Below are 17,817 nucleotides of genomic sequence, written 5' to 3'. Positions count from 1 at the left end.
AGCAGCTTCCACAGATAATTGCTGGTTTCAAGGCATTCAGAAAGGTTGTTGTCTATACTTGCTGGTATAATAGTTCTTTCCCCTTGGATCTAAGGATACCGAGCAGGTATCTTTCCTAAACATGCATTCGGATTGTGGACCTCACCATGCAACATTCTTAGGTATTTATTTTCTTTGTTTTAAAGTAAGCAAGCACTTGGAAAGCCTTAAGACCATAATGGAGACTTTCCAGCAAAGGAATTCTGGAGCTTCTGTGGATCTCCAGGAAGCATATGATATTCCCCCCCCCCCTTCTCCAGAAGCTCTGCAGAAAACTAGGATGGGTTTCTAAGGGCAACTGTCATTAACACAAGCTCCTATTGCAGAATTCATCTGCTGTTAGTCAATCAGCTTTGGCAGAAAAAGTATCATCTCATCTGCACTTGTACTTGATTCACATTAACCTCTATTTCCCTAACTATTGCAACTGGTTTTAATTTTAACAGAAGCACAAGAATATCCAGGTGACCCTGCAATGCTAGCTAAGTATTTGGTATGAGGAGTCATTTTGTTAAAATATTACAATTTTAATTGGAAATACATTTTTTTAAAATATCCTGACAGATTTTGTGCCATGTTTATATCATTTTAGGGTAGGGGAAAACTCACATTTGGAATCTGGAATATCTTCCACCAAGAGCTGATGAAGTGTTACCACTGCCAAGAACTGGTGAGTAACATGTGGGATACGTTCAAATGGCTTGTAAGAGATGCTGCGCTGTGAGATAACAAGTATATCGTTGAAAAGGAAGAGGCTAAGATCCCTGGTGTGCTCATACAGCCTGCCAAAATTGAAGACAAAGGATTAGTCTTCCATGTTAGACTTCAGAGAAACTAAAACAGATCTAAATCAGTAGTATATTACACTTTTGAGAACATTTAACGGAAAAAATAGAAAAAAATCAGTAACCCTGTACTTGTTGATGTGTAACTCTTAATTCAGTGTGCTTATTTTAGTCTCAAGCTAATTTTTCACTCTTAAGCATTAGGACTTGTACCACAACACATTCCTGAAAGTAATGTAGGTGTGATTTAGTCTAAGGTAGGTGCATGGCTCTTTCTTAGGGGATCAATCAATGAACCAGTGGCTAATAAAAAATATTTTTTTTCTGTTAGAAGGAAAGATCTCTGGGCTACTGATACAATTAAAGCAATACCCAGAGGTAATTAGGAGGCATTAACCACAGACTGTCCTGTCCCACCCAAAAACTTAGACTTGATTGCCGGTGAGTTCATTTCTGAGGAAAGAGTTCACCCAATTCTGTGCAAAGAAAGGAAAGAAATCAATGCATCTAAGTGGTAGGTTGTCCTTTACTAACTGAAGAATTCATGTGCAAGCAATTCATAAACATAACAGTCCTCAGCTACAAATAATAAACCCTGCAAAACAGATTTAGCAACCAGTCATTTAAACACATCCTTCATTTTGCTTCCTCTCCCCTCCTATTATTTTATCTGTCTTATTTACCTGAACGGCATATGGACTCTCTCGGAGCAGCAGTTTAGCTGGGCTACATCTTGCATCGCAATTAGATACCTATTGGCTTTCAGTAACTTCTGTGGATTAAACATGAAAAGTTTTTAAAATATTTGGATAAAGTTTGATTATTTTTGTTTAGTTTTCCTCGGTTGCTGATGTATGTTAAATCACACACTTCTAACTGTTAAACATCAGGAGGAAGGTTGGACATCTCCCTTTACCCCAATGGCATGCTTTGTATCCACGAAGACACAGTTTCACAGACAAGAATTGCCTATGCAGCATATTCTACCTCTTAGAATCAGCTCTTTCCAAATGCATTTGAGTTCACTGTGCTATAGCTGTGTGTTCTTTAATACTTATCTTGTGCTTCATTTTTAGGGAAACTACTAATTTAACTTTGTTATTCATGAGCACAACCATGGCAAATTATTCTGCCTGTATCACACAAACACATGCATTTCCTCTATATCACACTTCGTTTGTCTATACAAAGTACTTACAGGACATCCTTGGATGTGTCTTTGTGTAGTTAATATCTGATCATCTCTGCCAACGTTCAGTTTTAGCTAGAAATTTTGTATGGTAAACATAAGCTGAGTTAGCTTCTCAAGGATCAGGATGAAAGTAGAGATCTCATATGTAATGCTCTTATCCAAACACCCTTCAAGGGCGCTCCCATAGGTAGTTACCCATTTCCAAAATGCCCACTCTGGTGAGATTTGTCTTGTCTTACTCATCATTAACTTTCTGGAGGAACTTTTTTAAAAAAAATAAATGTTTACTCAGGCATTTGATGGCTGAAAGATGCTTTTCCTGGCAACCTTGAAGTAATTAGTTGTGAGGGTATATGGATGTTTTTAATTGTATTATTTGCAATTTTGGTGTTTGCTGCCCTGAGCCTCCCTGGGAGGGAGGGCAGGATGAAAAACCTCCGAAATATCCTATCTTCCTGTTTGCAACATTTAAGGTGGAGAGAGGAAACTTATGTCCTCAAGACTCCCAACACCCAGCAGCATCTGGAGGAGCCACAAGTTCCCCATCTATGCCTGCTGCCTTCATTACATACCTTTCGGTGCCAGATGAAAAAAATTTCTATAACCAGGCCTTTGGCTGAATTCTATGGCCTTTTAAATGTGTTTGTGAAAGGGGGTTATTGCTTTGTTTTGGTTCTTGTTTTATTATGTATTTTGTGTTCTCATTTTGTATTTTTATGTTGTGAACTGCTGATATTTGGATAAGGGGTGGAATAATAATAATAATAATAATAATAATAATCCATAATCGAAACTTGAATTGTGTTGGCTCTCCCCAATCACGGCTCTCCCATGAGAGCGCTTGCTACTGAGTGTCTTAGTGATCCCTGCAAGATCGTAATGCTAAAACAAATGGAGTAGACAAACCTGATCTAAGTAATCCTTGAACTGCTTCATTTGCTTAATTGCAGGAGTCAGCTCTTCACGGTCAGTGTGTTCTGGAGGAGTGTGGAGCCTCAGAGCATACAGGAGCAGGATGTACTCTCCAATCCGCTTCGATGGGCACAACAGAAATTCTTGGAGGCTACGTGTTACATAGATGCACTTAATCCATGCTTTAATTAGAAAAGTAGCAGAATTGCATTGCATGCCCCAAGACCAACAAAGGCATGTCAAGCCATATCTGAAGGGCCTAGTGTAGCAGGTAAGACATAGGTTCTGTGGTTAGGAGGTTCACAAGTCCAGGAAGTGGGCAGTTTGCCTGTTTTCGATGAGGTTACACTCTTTTTGAAGGGAGAGGTATGTTGAAGAAATGGGTGGCGTGGAACCCTCAGGCCCAAGGGGTAAAAGGCAGCCCTCCAGCCCTCCCTATCGGGCACTCTAAACTCTCCTCAGGCCACATCCCTCACACCCTGCTTCACACCCTCAATGGCTTTGCCTGGCTGGAATGTACCTTTGAACTCAGATAATGCTTCTTTGCTTGTCTAGATGGAGAATAGAGACAAGTTTGTACATAGTAACTAGCCTACTGCACAAAGGTAAAATATGGTGCTCTGCCCATTTTTGCCTCTAGCATATACAAAACACCCATGCTTTGGCAGTGTCCTCCTTCCTGTTTTAACCCACAAGACTTTACCTTCTCATAGTAGTAGCAACAGTCTTGTCATGTCTCTTCAGAAAGGCACGGAATACTGGAATAGTCTCCCTGCACTGTGAAAGCAAAAGGTTTTCGCCATCAGTGTGATGTGATCCCCAAACCATGGACCAAATAAGGAGCAAACATCAGCATTTCCATAACCCAGTTCTGTGGGCTGCCGTGGCACACCTTGTCCTTTGCCACCAGCACTGAGGCAGACTTGAACCTTAGACTCCGACTCTCAGTGATGTCAGCATCTGCTTTCAGCACTACTGGCAAGTAGCTGCTTAGTAAATATGGACAGCCCAAAGACATTTTTGTAAGGCTGTGAAGCCGCAGACACCACTTGTGCTTTGAGGTTTAGTCAATGTTAGTTTTACACAGCGTAGACCCACTGAGATGAATGGACAAGCCTAACTTAGGCAAGTTAGAATGTAGTTGGATACAACACTTAGTTTCCCTGTCAATACTGAAAGTTGAGACTGGCGAAGCCCTTTCCCATGATGCACCTTGAACTGTTGTGACACAAATCCTCAGGAAGATAGGGCTCTGAGATGCCAGATTGGCAAGGCTGAGTGGGAAGGGAACTTCCAAATTACATGCTTTGTGCACAGATTACTGGGCTATTGCACTCCAGTATTCCCAACCCCATTGTAACATACAGAGGAAGAACACGGCCTAGGATCATCAAGGAAATTGCATCATGTTAAGACTATCTAAAGGGCATGGTGGGCAGAAAGCAGTGAAACAAATACAAACATGTAATCCAGTTTGCATAAGGTAACTTTATTATTTTCCTTATTGTAGCTAATTTTTAATGATGGAAAATATACCAATTAATATAAAAGAAGAACTAAAATCACAATAAAACAAGAATTACTCAAAATTCAGTTCTCATTAATTTCTAATAATCAAACATTCTTATAACCGATTACTTGCTTACAGATCTCAGCTTTACTTTTTTCTTTTAACAGAATATAGCATAAATATACTTTCCCAAAGATATTTAGTTACTATTTGTTGGATGCTGCTTTGGAAAGGGAGATATGTGAGCATGGGAGTTTTAAAAAATAGATGTTACAGTAGGAGGAGTGTCTGACTTAGAGTCATGGGAGTTTGGTGTGTTCTTACCTTGTCTATAGTTTTCAGAATCACTGCATAATTGTTGAAGAAGTTTGTGTATGTTTGAAGTTGCTGGCAAAATTGAATGAACAGGTCTCCTAATTTTTGGGCTGGGTTCCATTCATTAAGTCTTTGTGTTAACTCATCTGAAAACCACCTGTGTGAAACAGACAGAAGGGTGTTTCTCTCTTCCTATCAGGTTCCAGGCAAGTTCCAACAGATAGTGATGATGACAACATGTTTTCCTGCAAGCCGAGCGACGTAAATATCAAGGCAGCAAAGTTACTGTGAAGTTATGCTGTTGTCTGGTCCACCCTAGGCATCCAGCATGAATAACTTACTATATAGGTATGTTCTGTTGTAAGCTGGCCATCCATAACATCTTCCACCCCCAAGCATTGAGAAGAATTTCAGCAGACAATCAGAAATATGGGGATCAAGGTGAATGAATAGGATTTACATCACCACTTCACAAGCTACGAAGCCCTTCTAAAAGTTCAATCCTATGCATGTATACTTAAGCATTCATTCCAATGTTTTAAATGGTGTGTTGCCCCAGGTATGTGTGTAGGATTGCTCCCTGACATCCCAAGTGCTTACAATCAGACCTTGTTGGCCTAAAGTCTCATCATACCCTGCCTGGGTTTAATGAAAATTAGAATCCAGCAAGAAAGACCTGGAAAGCATAAGGTTCCTTACTCCCTCGGTTACATCAATACTGTCACATGCAGTGGCACCATTTAGTCACTTCTGATCATATTTCTGTGTACAGTTCTGTGTTTGATTTTTGGGGAGCCTTCTGCATTAAATCAGCTGTAATAAACACACGTCCTCCTATAAACCTGCAACACATTTGATAACTTGCCTAACCAGCCCATTTGTTAAGTCATTAAATGTTCCAGGCAGGCGCCTCTAGGCAATAAGTTACATATGTATAAACTGAGTCCTGGCCAATAGAAACTTGTCTTTAAGGGTGCAATTTTCCACTGGGCCACGGCAAGCACAATCAAGGAGATGCCAGTACAACAGGGACACGTGAGGTTGTTCTCATACTATCTTAGCAATGTTCTCATAATGTCTTATGCCTACAGCCATGTCCAACCTACAGACCCAAAGGTGGCTTCCATCTCCAGATGTGGCTGGAGTACAGTTACCACCAGAGGCTCTGGAGGATTGAGGGGACCAGACACAATTTCCTGACATTACACGGGGGCCCCTCTGAACATTGAGGGGGGGCACAGTGCCTCAGCCCCCAGGAGCTGGCACCCTTGATTACCACCATCCCTGACCACTGGCAATGCTGATGGAAGTTGGAATCTATCAACATCATCAGTTGGTTAAGGAGTGGTGCTGATAATGCTAAGGTTGCTGTCAAAGGTTTTCAACCTTTTTGAGTCCACGGCTCCCTTGACCAACTACATTCTTTCTGCAGCACCCCTATGGGGCTCAGCAGCCCAATTATGTCACCCCTTGCCTGCAGAGCTGGCAGCCTCTCACCCTTTTTCAAACACCCTCTCTTGTGGAGTGTTCCCTCAGCCTCCTCTCCCCTCTCCTTGGGAGTCCTCTGGCAGCAGCTGTTGCTGCTGTCCCTGGTCTCTGACCCACTTCCCCTGTCTTCTCACACTGCCCCACAGGGGCCTGGGAAGCACCCCCTGGCCAGCCCTGGAGGCATCATTCGCCTGGGGAGCTTGTAGCCAGGGCTGCTGCAACAAACAGCTGTCCAAGGCTTTGGGAGGCAGAGACGCGAGAGGGCATTAGAGGAGGGAGGGAAGGGAAGGAAAGAAAGAGGGACAGAGGCCAGTGTTGCTCGCAGCACTCCTGACCATCCTTCAAGGCACCCCAGGGTGCTACAGCACACTGGTTGAAAACCACTGCCATGTGGGACAACTGCATATTCCTGCAATGCAGAAGGTTGGATTAGATGATCCTCAGGGTCCCTTCCAAATCTACAATTCTATAATCATCTGAAGAGGCCAGTCTTGGCTTTGGGGGGGAGGAATAAAGTTTTTAATTACTATTTCATTTTATAATGTATACAAAACAGACATAATAATAGTAATAACCACAGACAAAAATTCAAAGTTGAAAATAGGCATGTGGAATGAGTAGTTTGCACACCAGCTAAAATACCGAAGTCCAAGTAAAGACGGTCAACTTTATCAGAACATCAAGTATAGTTTCAGATTTGCAAGGCTTATGATGACCCCAGTCTTGTTTTTAGCTAAATAACATTAGTTCCTGTAGTACTAGTTACAGGTAGGTAGCCGTGTTGGTCTGATGTAGTCGAAACAAAAAAAAAATCCTTCCAGTAGCACCTTAGAGACCAACTAAGTTTGTCATAGGCATGAGCTTTCGTGTGCATGCACACTTCTTCAGATACCACCTCCCACGGCTGCTTTTCTCTTGTTGATAATGATGAAATTCTGCTAAATGTGTCTACAAGTATGTCTGGTCATAGGTATATTAAATGATCCATGTCTAATAATTTCAGAAATACTGCATCCCAAATCCCAAGCACATCTACTTTGTTTAAAATTCAGGCCTTAAGTGTTGGGATTATTTTTTTTAAGAATCTAAATGTGCTTCAGAACAATCAGTGAAACTTACCTATTCAGTTGTAGGATGTTCAAGATATCAGAGAAGATGGTCTGAACATTGGCATAGCTTAGGATGGCTCGATGCGAGGCCAGCGCTGCCTTTAGCGGTTTCACATAAACATCTCGTACAATTTCCAGCATGTTCACATAGTTCCTCTCACTTAAGAGAAGTTCTCTGGCAAAGCTTTTGCGCTTCTCTGCTGTCTCTTTATCAAGTTTGCTGGTCTGAAAGCCCAAGATACATTAGAAACAAACCAGTAACACTTTTTAAAGGGGTTTTGTTTTGTTTAAGTAGCTGGGATATGATCTGGGTATATTTAAAAGTTTTGATTACAATTTTCTAAGGGATCCCAGTTTGTTATTAAGGTAAGCTAAATATCTAAATAAGCAAGCAGAAAGGAAGACCATACAGGTTTGTGTTACCTGAAAACCACCTTAGTCTAGCGCTATACCTATTCACCTGGAAACAAGCCCCATGAACTCGATGCGGCTTACTTCTGAGTAATAAGATAATATATCTTTATTGTCATTGTCCCCTTGCGGGAACAACGGAATTATTCGGTTGCTACATCCACTCAGATAAAGCATTCCGCATAATCCAAAATTACAAAACCTAATTAAAAACAGTAAATACAATACAAATAAGTAAAATAAGATGACTTCAAAGTCCAGGCTTTCCATTTATGTATGTATATGACTCTGCTGTTACTTTGTTCTCACAGATAATATCATTAAATCATAGAATCATAGAATCATAGAATCATAGAATCATAGAATCATAGAGTTGGAAGAGACCACAAGGGCCATCCAGTCCAACCCCCTGCCAAGCAGGAAACACCATCAAAGCATTCCTGACAGATGGCTGTCAAGCCTCTGCTTAAAGACCTCCAAAGAAGGAGACTCCACCACACTCCTTGGCAGCAAATTCCACTGCCGAACAGCTCTTACTGTCAGGAAGTTCTTCCTAATGTTTAGGTGGAATTTTCTTTCTTGTAGTTTGAATCCGTTGCTCCGTGTCCGCTTCTCTGGAGCAGCAGAAAACAACCTTTCTCCCTCCTTTATATGACATCCTTTTATATATTTGAACATGGTTATCATATCACCCCTTAACCTTCTCTTCTCCAGGCTAAACATACCCAGCTCCCTAAGCCGTTCCTCATAAGGCATCGTTTCCAGGCCTTTGACCATTTTGGTTGCCCTCTTCTGGACACGTTCCAGCTTATCAGTATCCTTCTTGAACTGTGGTGCCCAGAACTGGACACAATACTCCAGGTGAGGTCTGACCAGAGCAGAATACAGTGGTACTATTACTTCCCTTGATCTAGATGCTATACTCCTATTGATGCAGCCCAGAATTGCATTGGCTTTTTTAGCTGCTGCATCACACTGCTGACTCATGTCAAGTTTGTGGTCAACCAAAACTCCTAGATCCTTTTCACATGTACTGCTCTCAAGCCAGGTGTCTCCCATCCTGTATTTGTGCCTTTCATTTTTTTTGCCCAAGTGTAGTACTTTACATTTCTCCTTGTTAAAATTCATCTTGTTTGCTTTGGCCCAGTTGTCTAATCTGTTAAGGTCATTCTGAAGTGTGATCCTGTCCTCTGGGGTGTTAGCCACCCCTCCCAACTTGGTGTCATCTGCAAACTTGCTCAGGATTCCCTCAAGCCCATCATCCAAGTCATTGATAAAGATGTTGAACAAGACTGGGCCCAAGACAGAACCCTGTGGCACCCCACTAGTCACTACTCTCCAGGATGAGGAGGAGCCATTGATGAGCACCCTTTGGGTTCGGTCAGTAATCCAGCTACAAATCCACTGAATGGTAGCATTGTCTAGCCCACATTTTACCAGCTTCTTTACAAGAATATCATGGGGCACCTTGTCAAAGGCCTTGCTGAAATCAAGATAGGCTACATCCACAGCGTTCCCTTCATCTACCAGGCTTGTAATTCTGTCAAAAAATGAGATCAGATTAGTCTGACATGACTTATTTTTCAGGAACCCATGCTGACTTTTAGTGATCACAGAGTTTCTTTCTAGGTGCTCACAGACTGTTTGCTTAATGATCTGCTCTAGAATCTTTCCTGGTATTGATGTCAGGCTGACTGGGCGGTAATTGTTTGGGTCCTCTCTTTTCCCCTTTTTGAAAATAGGGACAACATTTGCCCTCCTCCAGTCTGCTGGAACTTCGCCTGTTCTCCAGGAATTTTCAAAGATTATTGCCAGTGGTTCTGAAATCACCTCTGCCAGTTCTTTTAATACTCTTGGATGTAGTTCATCTGGCCCTGGAGACTTGAATACATCTAAACTAGCCAAGTATTCTTGTACTACCTCCTTACTTATTCTGGGCTGTGTTTCCCCTGCTGAATCATCTGCTCCATATTCTTCAGGTCGGGTGTTGTTTTCTTTCTTGGAGAAGACTGAGGCAAAGAAGGCATTGAGGAGTTCTGCCCTTTCTCTGTCCCCTGTTTGCATTTCACCATCTTCTCCTCTGAGTGACCCCACTGTTTCCTTGTTTTTCCTTTTGCTACGGACATACCCATAAAAGCCCTTTTTGTTGCTTTTAACCTCTCTGGCGAGCCTGAGTTCATTCTGTGCTTTAGCTTTTCTGACTTTGTCTCTACACGTGCTGGCTATATGTTTGAATTCCTCTCTGGAGATTTCCCCCCTTTTCCATTTTTTGTACATATCCCTTTTAAATCTTAACTCAGTCAAAAGTTCTTTAGATAGCCAGCCTGGCTTCTTTAGGCACCTTCCATGTTTCCGTCTCATTGGTATTGCCTGAAGTTGTGCTTTTAATATCTCCCTTTTAACAAACTCCCAACCATCATGAACTCCCTTCCCTTTTAGTATTACTGTCCATGGGATTTCACCCAGCGTTTCCCTAAGTTTTCTGAAGTCGGCTTTCTTAAAGTCTAGAATTTGGACCTTAGTATGCTTGGTTGCTCCTTTCCGCTGGATAATAAACTCCAGAAGAGCATGGTCACTCCCACCTAATGATCCTGCCACTTCTACCCCACTAACCAAGTCATCACTATTGGTTAGGACCAGATCTAAAATGGCTGATCCTCTTGTTGCTTCTCCCACTTTCTGGACAATGAAGTTGTCTGCAAGGCCAGTGAGGAATCTGTTCGACCTTATGCTCTTGGCTGAGTTTGACATCCAACAAATATCAGGATAGTTGAAATCCCCCATTACTACTATCTCACTTCCTTTGGAATGCTTGGCCATCTGTTCCAGGAAGGCATCATCTGTGTCCTCAGTTTGGCTTGGGGATCTATAGTAAACTCCCACAATGAGATCACTGTTGTTTTTCTCTCCCTTAATTTTGACCCAGATACTCTCAATTTGGCTTTGAAGTTTTAAATCCTGGATCTCTTCACAGGTATACATATCCCTAACATATAAAGCTACTCCTCCTCCTTTCCTGTTTGGTCTATTTCTCTTAAATAGATTGTATCCCTCTATTACTACATTCCAGTCATGAGACTCATCCCACCAGGTTTCAGTGATGCCTATTATGTCATATTTAGTTTGCTGTACCAAGAGCTCAAGTTCATCTTGTTTATTTCCCATGCTCTGTGCATTAGTATACAGACATTGAAGACCGTTGATCATTCCCCCATGTCTCTTATTTAAGGATATTTTCGTCCCACCACTAGGTCTGCATGCTGCTTGCTCCATTTGGTCCTTGACATTTGGATGATCATCTTCAGCATTTGATAGACTCCTACCTTCAGGACCACTGTCTCCCTCCCCCACATAAGTCAGTTTAAAGCCCTCCTGATGAGGTTTTTGAGTTTTGTGGCAAAAACATTCCTCCCAACTTTTGTGAGGTGCAGTCCATCACTTGCCAGAAGTCCATCTTCAAGAAACTGCAGACCGTGATCTAGGAATCCAAACCGTTCCTGTTTGCACCATTTGCGAAGCCAGTTGTTCACTTCCCCTATTTTTCCCTCTCTCCCTGGGCCATGTCGTTCAACTGGGAGGACAGAAGAGATGACAATTTGTGCATCTAATTGCTTCAACTTCCTGCCCAGAGCCTCATAATCATTTTTGATCTTCTGTAAGCTATGGCTTGCAGTGTCATTGGTTCCCACATGCACCAAAAGGAAGGGGTATTTGTCGGTGGGTTTTATGATTCCTTGCAGCCGTTCTGTTACATCTTTGATCTTGGCCCCAGGTAGACAGCACACCTCTCGAGACATCTTGTCAGGCCCACAGATCACTGCTTCTGTACCCCTCAGTAGGGAATCCCCAATCACCACTACACGCCTCTTCATAGGCTTGGTTGGGATTCTTCTATGTGCTGTCCCTTCCAAGGTTACCTGCATATTTCCAGAGGACTGACTTGGTTGCTCGTCTTCATATTCCTCATCAACTGTGATGAGGGAGAGATCCTCAGGTGGAGTCTGTTCCTCGTCTTCCATGAGCACTTCAAAACGGTTGTGTAATTCTAAGCACTCAGAGCGATCCCTGGGCCTTCTACTTCTATGAGTCACGTTCCTCCATACATCTGGCTGCTGTGTTGGGGAACTGACCTCCTCCTCAGGGAGATCCCCTGTCTCCTCCTTGGTGCAGACAGTGTGCTCTGCTGCATCCAAGAAAAGCTCCAGCTCTTTAATTCTCTGGAGCGTAGATACACGCCCCTGAAGCTGCTGCACCTTCTCTTCCAGAAGGGCAACCTTGTTTTCTAGTAGGGCAACCAACTTGCAATTGTTGCAGGTGTAGCTACCCACATCCTTTGGCAAGAAAACAAACATTGCACAGGAATTGCAGGTGACAATGGTTGTTCCCTCCACCTCCATCTTGAAAACCTTGAGGTCAAGGGGGAAAGAGGAAGAGGCCTAGGTCCCCCCTAACAAACGTATGAGACTTGCCGCCCTAGGTCAAAAAGATGGGTCAAACTGCACTCCAAGCTCTGACTAGCTCCGCCCACAGCTAATCACCTGAACTTCCTGACTCACACTTCTAGGTGAAAGGTCACAGCCAGAAACAAACAAGGTCACAGCCAGAAACAAACACCCACACAAGCCTGGACAGTCACCCAAATCCAAGAGGCAGCAGCCCTAGAAAACCAGCACAAGCACACAAACAAGTAAGAAAACAAATAAGCACACAAACTTACTCACACACAGCCCCAAAAGACAAAACCACAAAACCTACAGAGTGTCTCCCAAGCTCAGCTCACCTTCTGCTCCTTCCTCAGTCGCTGCTCTCCAAGCTCTGACTAGCTCCGCCCACAGCTAATCACCTGAACTTCCTGACTCACACTTCTAGGTGAAAGGTCACAGCCAGAAACAAACAAGGTCACAGCCAGAAACAAACACCCACACAAGCCTGGACAGTCACCCAAATCCAAGAGGCAGCAGCCCTTCTGCTCCTTCCTCAGTCGCTGCACTCCAAGCTCTGACTAGCTCCGCCCACAGCTAATCACCTGAACTTCCTGACTCACAAATCATCTTATGCTGCTACGAAGATTGATTCTGAGAATATAAGCTATTCTCAAACAGATTCAGAAATACACTTGCTTTATAGCTATAGAAACAGGCTTCATCATCAGCTAAACAGCAGCCATAGTGGCTGTAAGTTTCTGTATTCAAAAGTGTATATACATCACTCATCATCACGTTACCAATTAGAGCACAGAACCTAAGTGGGAACACTTTTTTAAAAATATAAAATTATACACATGTCTTTCTCCCAGTCGTGAGATAGGAGGGAGTTAATAAAATATATTAAAAGAAAACATAGAAAAAACACTATGAACACCACTGCAAACTACTTTATATGCATTGCTTCACTTATCTTAGAGCAAGCTGTTCAATCCTGTCCAAGAATAGTGTTCCAAAACAAAACAAGGAAATACTAGAAGAACTATGGAAGTTGCCCAAAGCTAACAAGTGGCTTTTTTGTACCTTAACGGACACACCAAGGCTTGCTTCTGGATTGCTTTCAGTTGTCAGAACCTGGCTTTTGAGTTCTTCCTTTTTATTATATTTCCTCATCAGGAAGCGTGATAGAAATTCAAAAGGGTTTTCCTAAGAAATCACAAAAGGTTTCTGTATGGCAGTATGCACACCACCCCTTTCCCGAGCATAGACAGTCAATGGCCGTATCAGCTAATAAGATATACTGTAGTCCGTATATCACTTTTAAATTAAATTAGATCTGCACAGTCCCATAGCAATAAATGGAGGCTGCACAACAACAATATTTCATGGCCTGGTCTGATAAAGCAGCCTCCTGCGCTTCAGTTAATAGTCAAGAGGCTTTTTCAGTTCAGGAAGCACAGGCTGAGTGCCCCAAAATGGGAAGGAAAAACAGACACCCACAGCCATCTCTCAACAATAAGTTCAACCCCACGCCCCACAAAATTTTAGAGAAAGTCTAAAGTGTCTCAAGAAAGAAGCAGAAAATTGAAACTCGCTTCTGCAGGTGAATAAAAGTTTTGAGAAACTGAAGGCCAGGTTTCGGCACAGCAAATAAAACTTTTTAAAACTTTTTTCCGTATCTGAAGAAGTGTGCATGCATTGCAAACAAAAGCTCATACCAATAACAAATTTAGTTGGTCTCTCAGGTGCTACTGGAAGGAATTTTTTTATTTTGTTTCTAAAAAGAGGAGAACTCTTATCCATGAGCCTGCCAGTTAGGGTCTTTACAATAAGAATATTCTCTGCTCTCACCAATGTTACAGTCCATTAAATTGGCTTAAATACAGCACAATAGCCTCTGGAATGGGAACAGATTTTAAGCACGCTTCAAAAATCAAAACTGAAGGCATAACCATTATACTTAAATAGAATAAGCTTAGCTTACATCGTTTCCTCTTGAGAGTTCAACTAATCCTTCAACCAAAACCTCGGCTATTCTTTGCTTTTCTTGAACATCTGACCAGCTCACAGCATCAAACATAATTTGACCTGCACATAAATAGTTACACATTAGTCATTTTTAAAATGCAACAGACTTGCCATTAAAGATGGAGTCAATTTTATTTCATCTACTGTATTTATTTTGGACAGCAAAGGGGGATCCACAGCAAACTAGATTATCTGATGAGGTGTAGCATGCAACTGACAGCAAGGCCGACACAATTGCTCTGGCTAATCATCAGTTCCAAGGCATCAGCTCGCTCCTCAAATGCATTATGGCATTGGTGTTGCAGCTGATCATATGCTAGCCAGAGCTTTCCACATGACCTAATTGCTGGTAGATCCCACCATGAAGTGGTACTAACCTTTCTTAGGCGAAATTGATTAACTTTCACCTTAGTACCCAAGGAATGAATATGACTACATAGAAGACTTAAATTCCACAAACTTGAGGAACATCCAGTGTATTCAGGCAAATTATGCTGCTATGCAGCTCTACATACAAGCAGGGGTCAATGACACGGTAAATATAAAAACTTACTTCAGCAAATAAGCCATGTGTCTTTATGCAGCAGAGGAAAAACACTGCATTGCTTTCGTCGTCAAACAGACTACACTAAATCCTGCTGCTAAGGAGGGACATCTCTCATAATTTCTCATTAATCCATTTGACCAATTTGAGCATATTTAGGAATGCAAGCAAGGTAACAAGAAACCTAAACATTTTGGCCGCCTTACTGACTCCACCTGATTATATGATCCTGTATTTTGGTAAAAACAAAACCCGAGTCAGCATATGTGGATTAGTATCTTTGAACAAAAGGGTTTTTTCTATTCTCTTGAGTGGAAATTGCAGCCAAACATATAAGATGCATTTTAGGCTTAAGCATCTCACTTATAAGCAGTGCACACAGAAACAAGTTTCCTCCGAACAGAGGAAAACAGATCATCCAGGCTAACCGTGATTTAGGCTAACTACAAATACAAGTTCATTGTTCATGATTGGGACTTGAACTCTGGACTTGAGAACAGAACATCAAATAAGAATTGAGCCATACATATATCATGGAACTGGAAGTGATCCTCAACAGTCTCATAAAAATGCTGAATTTCAGATCCATGGCATAACCCTTTGCAATAATTCTAACAGTTCTAATTTTAAAGTTATTTTGAAGGAAACAGAGAGAAGTTACCAAGTATCTTGCCAGTCACGTTCTTCTGCAAATCACAAAAATAGGGTCTCAGGTTTTTCCTGACGGCCTTCAGTGCATCTTCCAGCAATTCTGTGAATCTTAGCCACAATTGCAGTTTTGCTTCAGTGAAGTAGATGGATGGGGGAGGAGGAGTCTCTTTCTGGTTTCCCAACCACTCACTCAGAACTATAACAACACAGCAAGTTATTCCCCATTCTTTGGGTTACTCTGCCACAGATTTCATATTTTTTTCACTAGCAGGGAGTATAATGAGAACACAATTAGCCTCAGTATTGTAAGATAAAAACCAGCTGTGTTAATGATGCTCAACTGGACTTTTAAATCCCACAGATTTGTACAAACTAGAGCAGGGGCAGCTGGCATGGTGCCATCCAGATGTTGTCAAGACTCCAACCCACATTGGCTCCAGTCAGCATAGCCACTGGGATGGTGGAAGCTGGAGTCCAGAAAAATCTGGAGGGCACCACATTGGCTATCTCGACTTAGAGGAATAGATTAGCCAATATGTCTGCTTTTTGAGAGCACAGTGTATTTATCCAACATATTTAAGAAAATAAACAGCTGCTAAATGTGTTTCAAAATCACACCAATGCTGCATATACATTAAGATGGTGGCTCAATGTCTCTTCTCTCCAGTCCCCACTAAATCAGCTGTTGAGATACTCACCACTATAAATACAGTACTTGGCCAACTGTCTAAACAGAGTTTTATCAATAGATGGGAGAGATACGCAGCCATTGCTTTTATATGCAGCATTTTTATTATAATACAATGTATGCTTTACACACACAAGTTATTTTTGAAATGCCATTACTTGACAAGGAATTTTAATGTCCTCCTTTAAGTGTGTGTGTGTGTGTGTGTGTGTGTGTGTGTGTGTGTGTGTCCCTGATATCATGTAAGAGAGAGGTGGTGGTGAGTATTTACAACCATAGGCTAAATATATATGAATTTACCTTCTGCCAAGTCAGACCCTAGGTGCATTTACCGTAGCCCTGCTATGCCTTATTGTGATTTACCCACAATGTGCAAGCTCTCAGTGGCCCCACCCTCCTAAAACCCAGGCAACATTGCTCCTTGCAAGAATCTGTGGCGGTGGAGATTACAAATGCATTTAAAAGTTCATCCATCCTCGCTTGTGATGGAATGCCAGCATTTCTGCTACAGCCTCTGCTTGTGGCCAAGTGACCAGAGGGGGGATAGGATTGGCCCTAACATATCTAAAATATGCATTGAAATCAGCTACTGCGTATGTACAGTATTTTTCACTTACTGTGTTGATACGATCCGGTTGCTATTCCTGCAGGAGTTCGGAAAAACAGTCCAGTTAGATGAGACAGCTGGGAAAGGACCTCCATTCCTGCCTCTGGAAAAGTATATATTTCATATTGGTCACGTAATATTCAAACATTTTGAAACTGCCTTTTAGCTCCAACCAGCACTCCAGGGTGGTTTACAACAGTAAACTTCAATATATTTAACAATGAAGAGTTGGATCTAGACTTCACCTTCTGCAGACAGAAAACCTCCTGTCCACTTAAAGCTTCTTTTCTATTTCAGCCATCCCTATGTCAGAAAAGGGAGACTATTTTCACGAGCGCTTCTATCCCAGCCCCACAACTCACAGCACAATCTCCCATCCCTCAACAATGCAGGAGATGTCAATGATTGCTGCAGAGAGCATGGGGAAATCAACAAAAGTCACCTCCTTCATCTGCCAGTGGAAGCAAAGTCTGCTTCCAACCCACAGATTATATAAAACGGCATAAAACAATTTTTTTATAAAAAAAAAAGTCACAGCTTGCACTTTGAATGCACTAGTAGCTTGCCAGAATGAAACATGTTAGCCATCCAGACAGAGAATGACTTGATCTAACCTTCCTTGGCAATTATACACCACCCAATATATAAAACATTATAGGTTTTTACTAGTTCAGTGGCCACGAACATCTAAACTTTGTTAAAATCTCTACCTATTTATCAGTAGCCAAGAAGTTGGTTGCTAAAACGTACTCCAATATAGCTACATTGCCTAGTTGAAGAAGTGAGGCAAGATAGATTACTCTTTGACCATTTACAGTTTTCTTAACTACCAATCCTCTAACACTTCTGCTATTATATTCAGGACATTATTTCTTCAAGTAAAATGGAGAACTGGGTTGCTGCCCCACTCCCCACTGGGGGATACATTTAAGGGACCTTGGGATGCTATTTCAAAGTCGTGCCCAGCTTAGGAGTTGACACACCAGTAACACACCCAAGTATATCAGTTTGCGTCATAGTGGCCAGGAGCTTCCTGCCACTCCCGTCTAGGTTATTCCATTACACAAGCTGGGAAAGTATCAGCCTGCATTGAGGCCAGCCAATGACTAGATTC

At 42.0% G+C, this 17,817-nt stretch overlaps 1 protein-coding gene and 1 long non-coding RNA gene across 8 annotated transcripts in view; one reads left to right on the top strand and one right to left on the bottom strand.

Annotated features, from left to right (window-relative positions):
* ECT2L (epithelial cell transforming 2 like) overlaps positions 1 to 17,817 on the bottom strand; it is a 33,139-nt gene that overhangs the window by 3,987 nt on the left and 11,335 nt on the right. For 4 of the 7 annotated variants that reach the window (XM_088666214.1, XM_088666215.1, XM_088666219.1 and 1 more), the window contains 11 exons: positions 16,714 to 16,806; positions 15,419 to 15,604; positions 14,170 to 14,273; positions 13,269 to 13,391; positions 7,361 to 7,575; positions 4,763 to 4,910; positions 3,632 to 3,705; positions 2,923 to 3,079; positions 2,023 to 2,088; positions 1,508 to 1,596; positions 649 to 821 (listed from right to left, as the gene is read on the bottom strand). In XM_088666214.1, coding sequence (XP_088522340.1) covers positions 649 to 821; positions 1,508 to 1,596; positions 2,023 to 2,088; positions 2,923 to 3,079; positions 3,632 to 3,705; positions 4,763 to 4,910; positions 7,361 to 7,575; positions 13,269 to 13,391; positions 14,170 to 14,273; positions 15,419 to 15,604; positions 16,714 to 16,806 — 1,428 coding nt within the window. Of the gene's footprint in view, positions 1 to 545; positions 822 to 1,507; positions 1,597 to 2,022; positions 2,089 to 2,922; positions 3,080 to 3,631; positions 3,706 to 4,762; positions 4,911 to 7,360; positions 7,576 to 13,268; positions 13,392 to 14,169; positions 14,274 to 15,418; positions 15,605 to 16,713; positions 16,807 to 17,817 lie in introns of those variants that run through there. The other 3 variants (XM_088666217.1, XM_088666216.1, XM_088666218.1) reach the window with 3 other exon arrangements.
* On the top strand, positions 581 to 5,608 carry LOC148686267 (uncharacterized). The gene is made up of 3 exons (XR_015948980.1): positions 581 to 709; positions 2,967 to 3,199; positions 4,953 to 5,608. It is a non-coding gene; the product is annotated as an uncharacterized LOC148686267 (long non-coding RNA).

This window comes from Zootoca vivipara, chromosome 3 (assembly GCF_965207765.1).
Source record: "Zootoca vivipara chromosome 3, rZooViv2.hap1.1, whole genome shotgun sequence".
In the NCBI taxonomy this organism is placed as follows: domain Eukaryota; kingdom Metazoa; phylum Chordata; class Lepidosauria; order Squamata; family Lacertidae; genus Zootoca; species Zootoca vivipara.
Note: the sequence above shows the minus strand (reverse complement) of the source record. Positions and strands in the feature narration are given on the sequence as shown.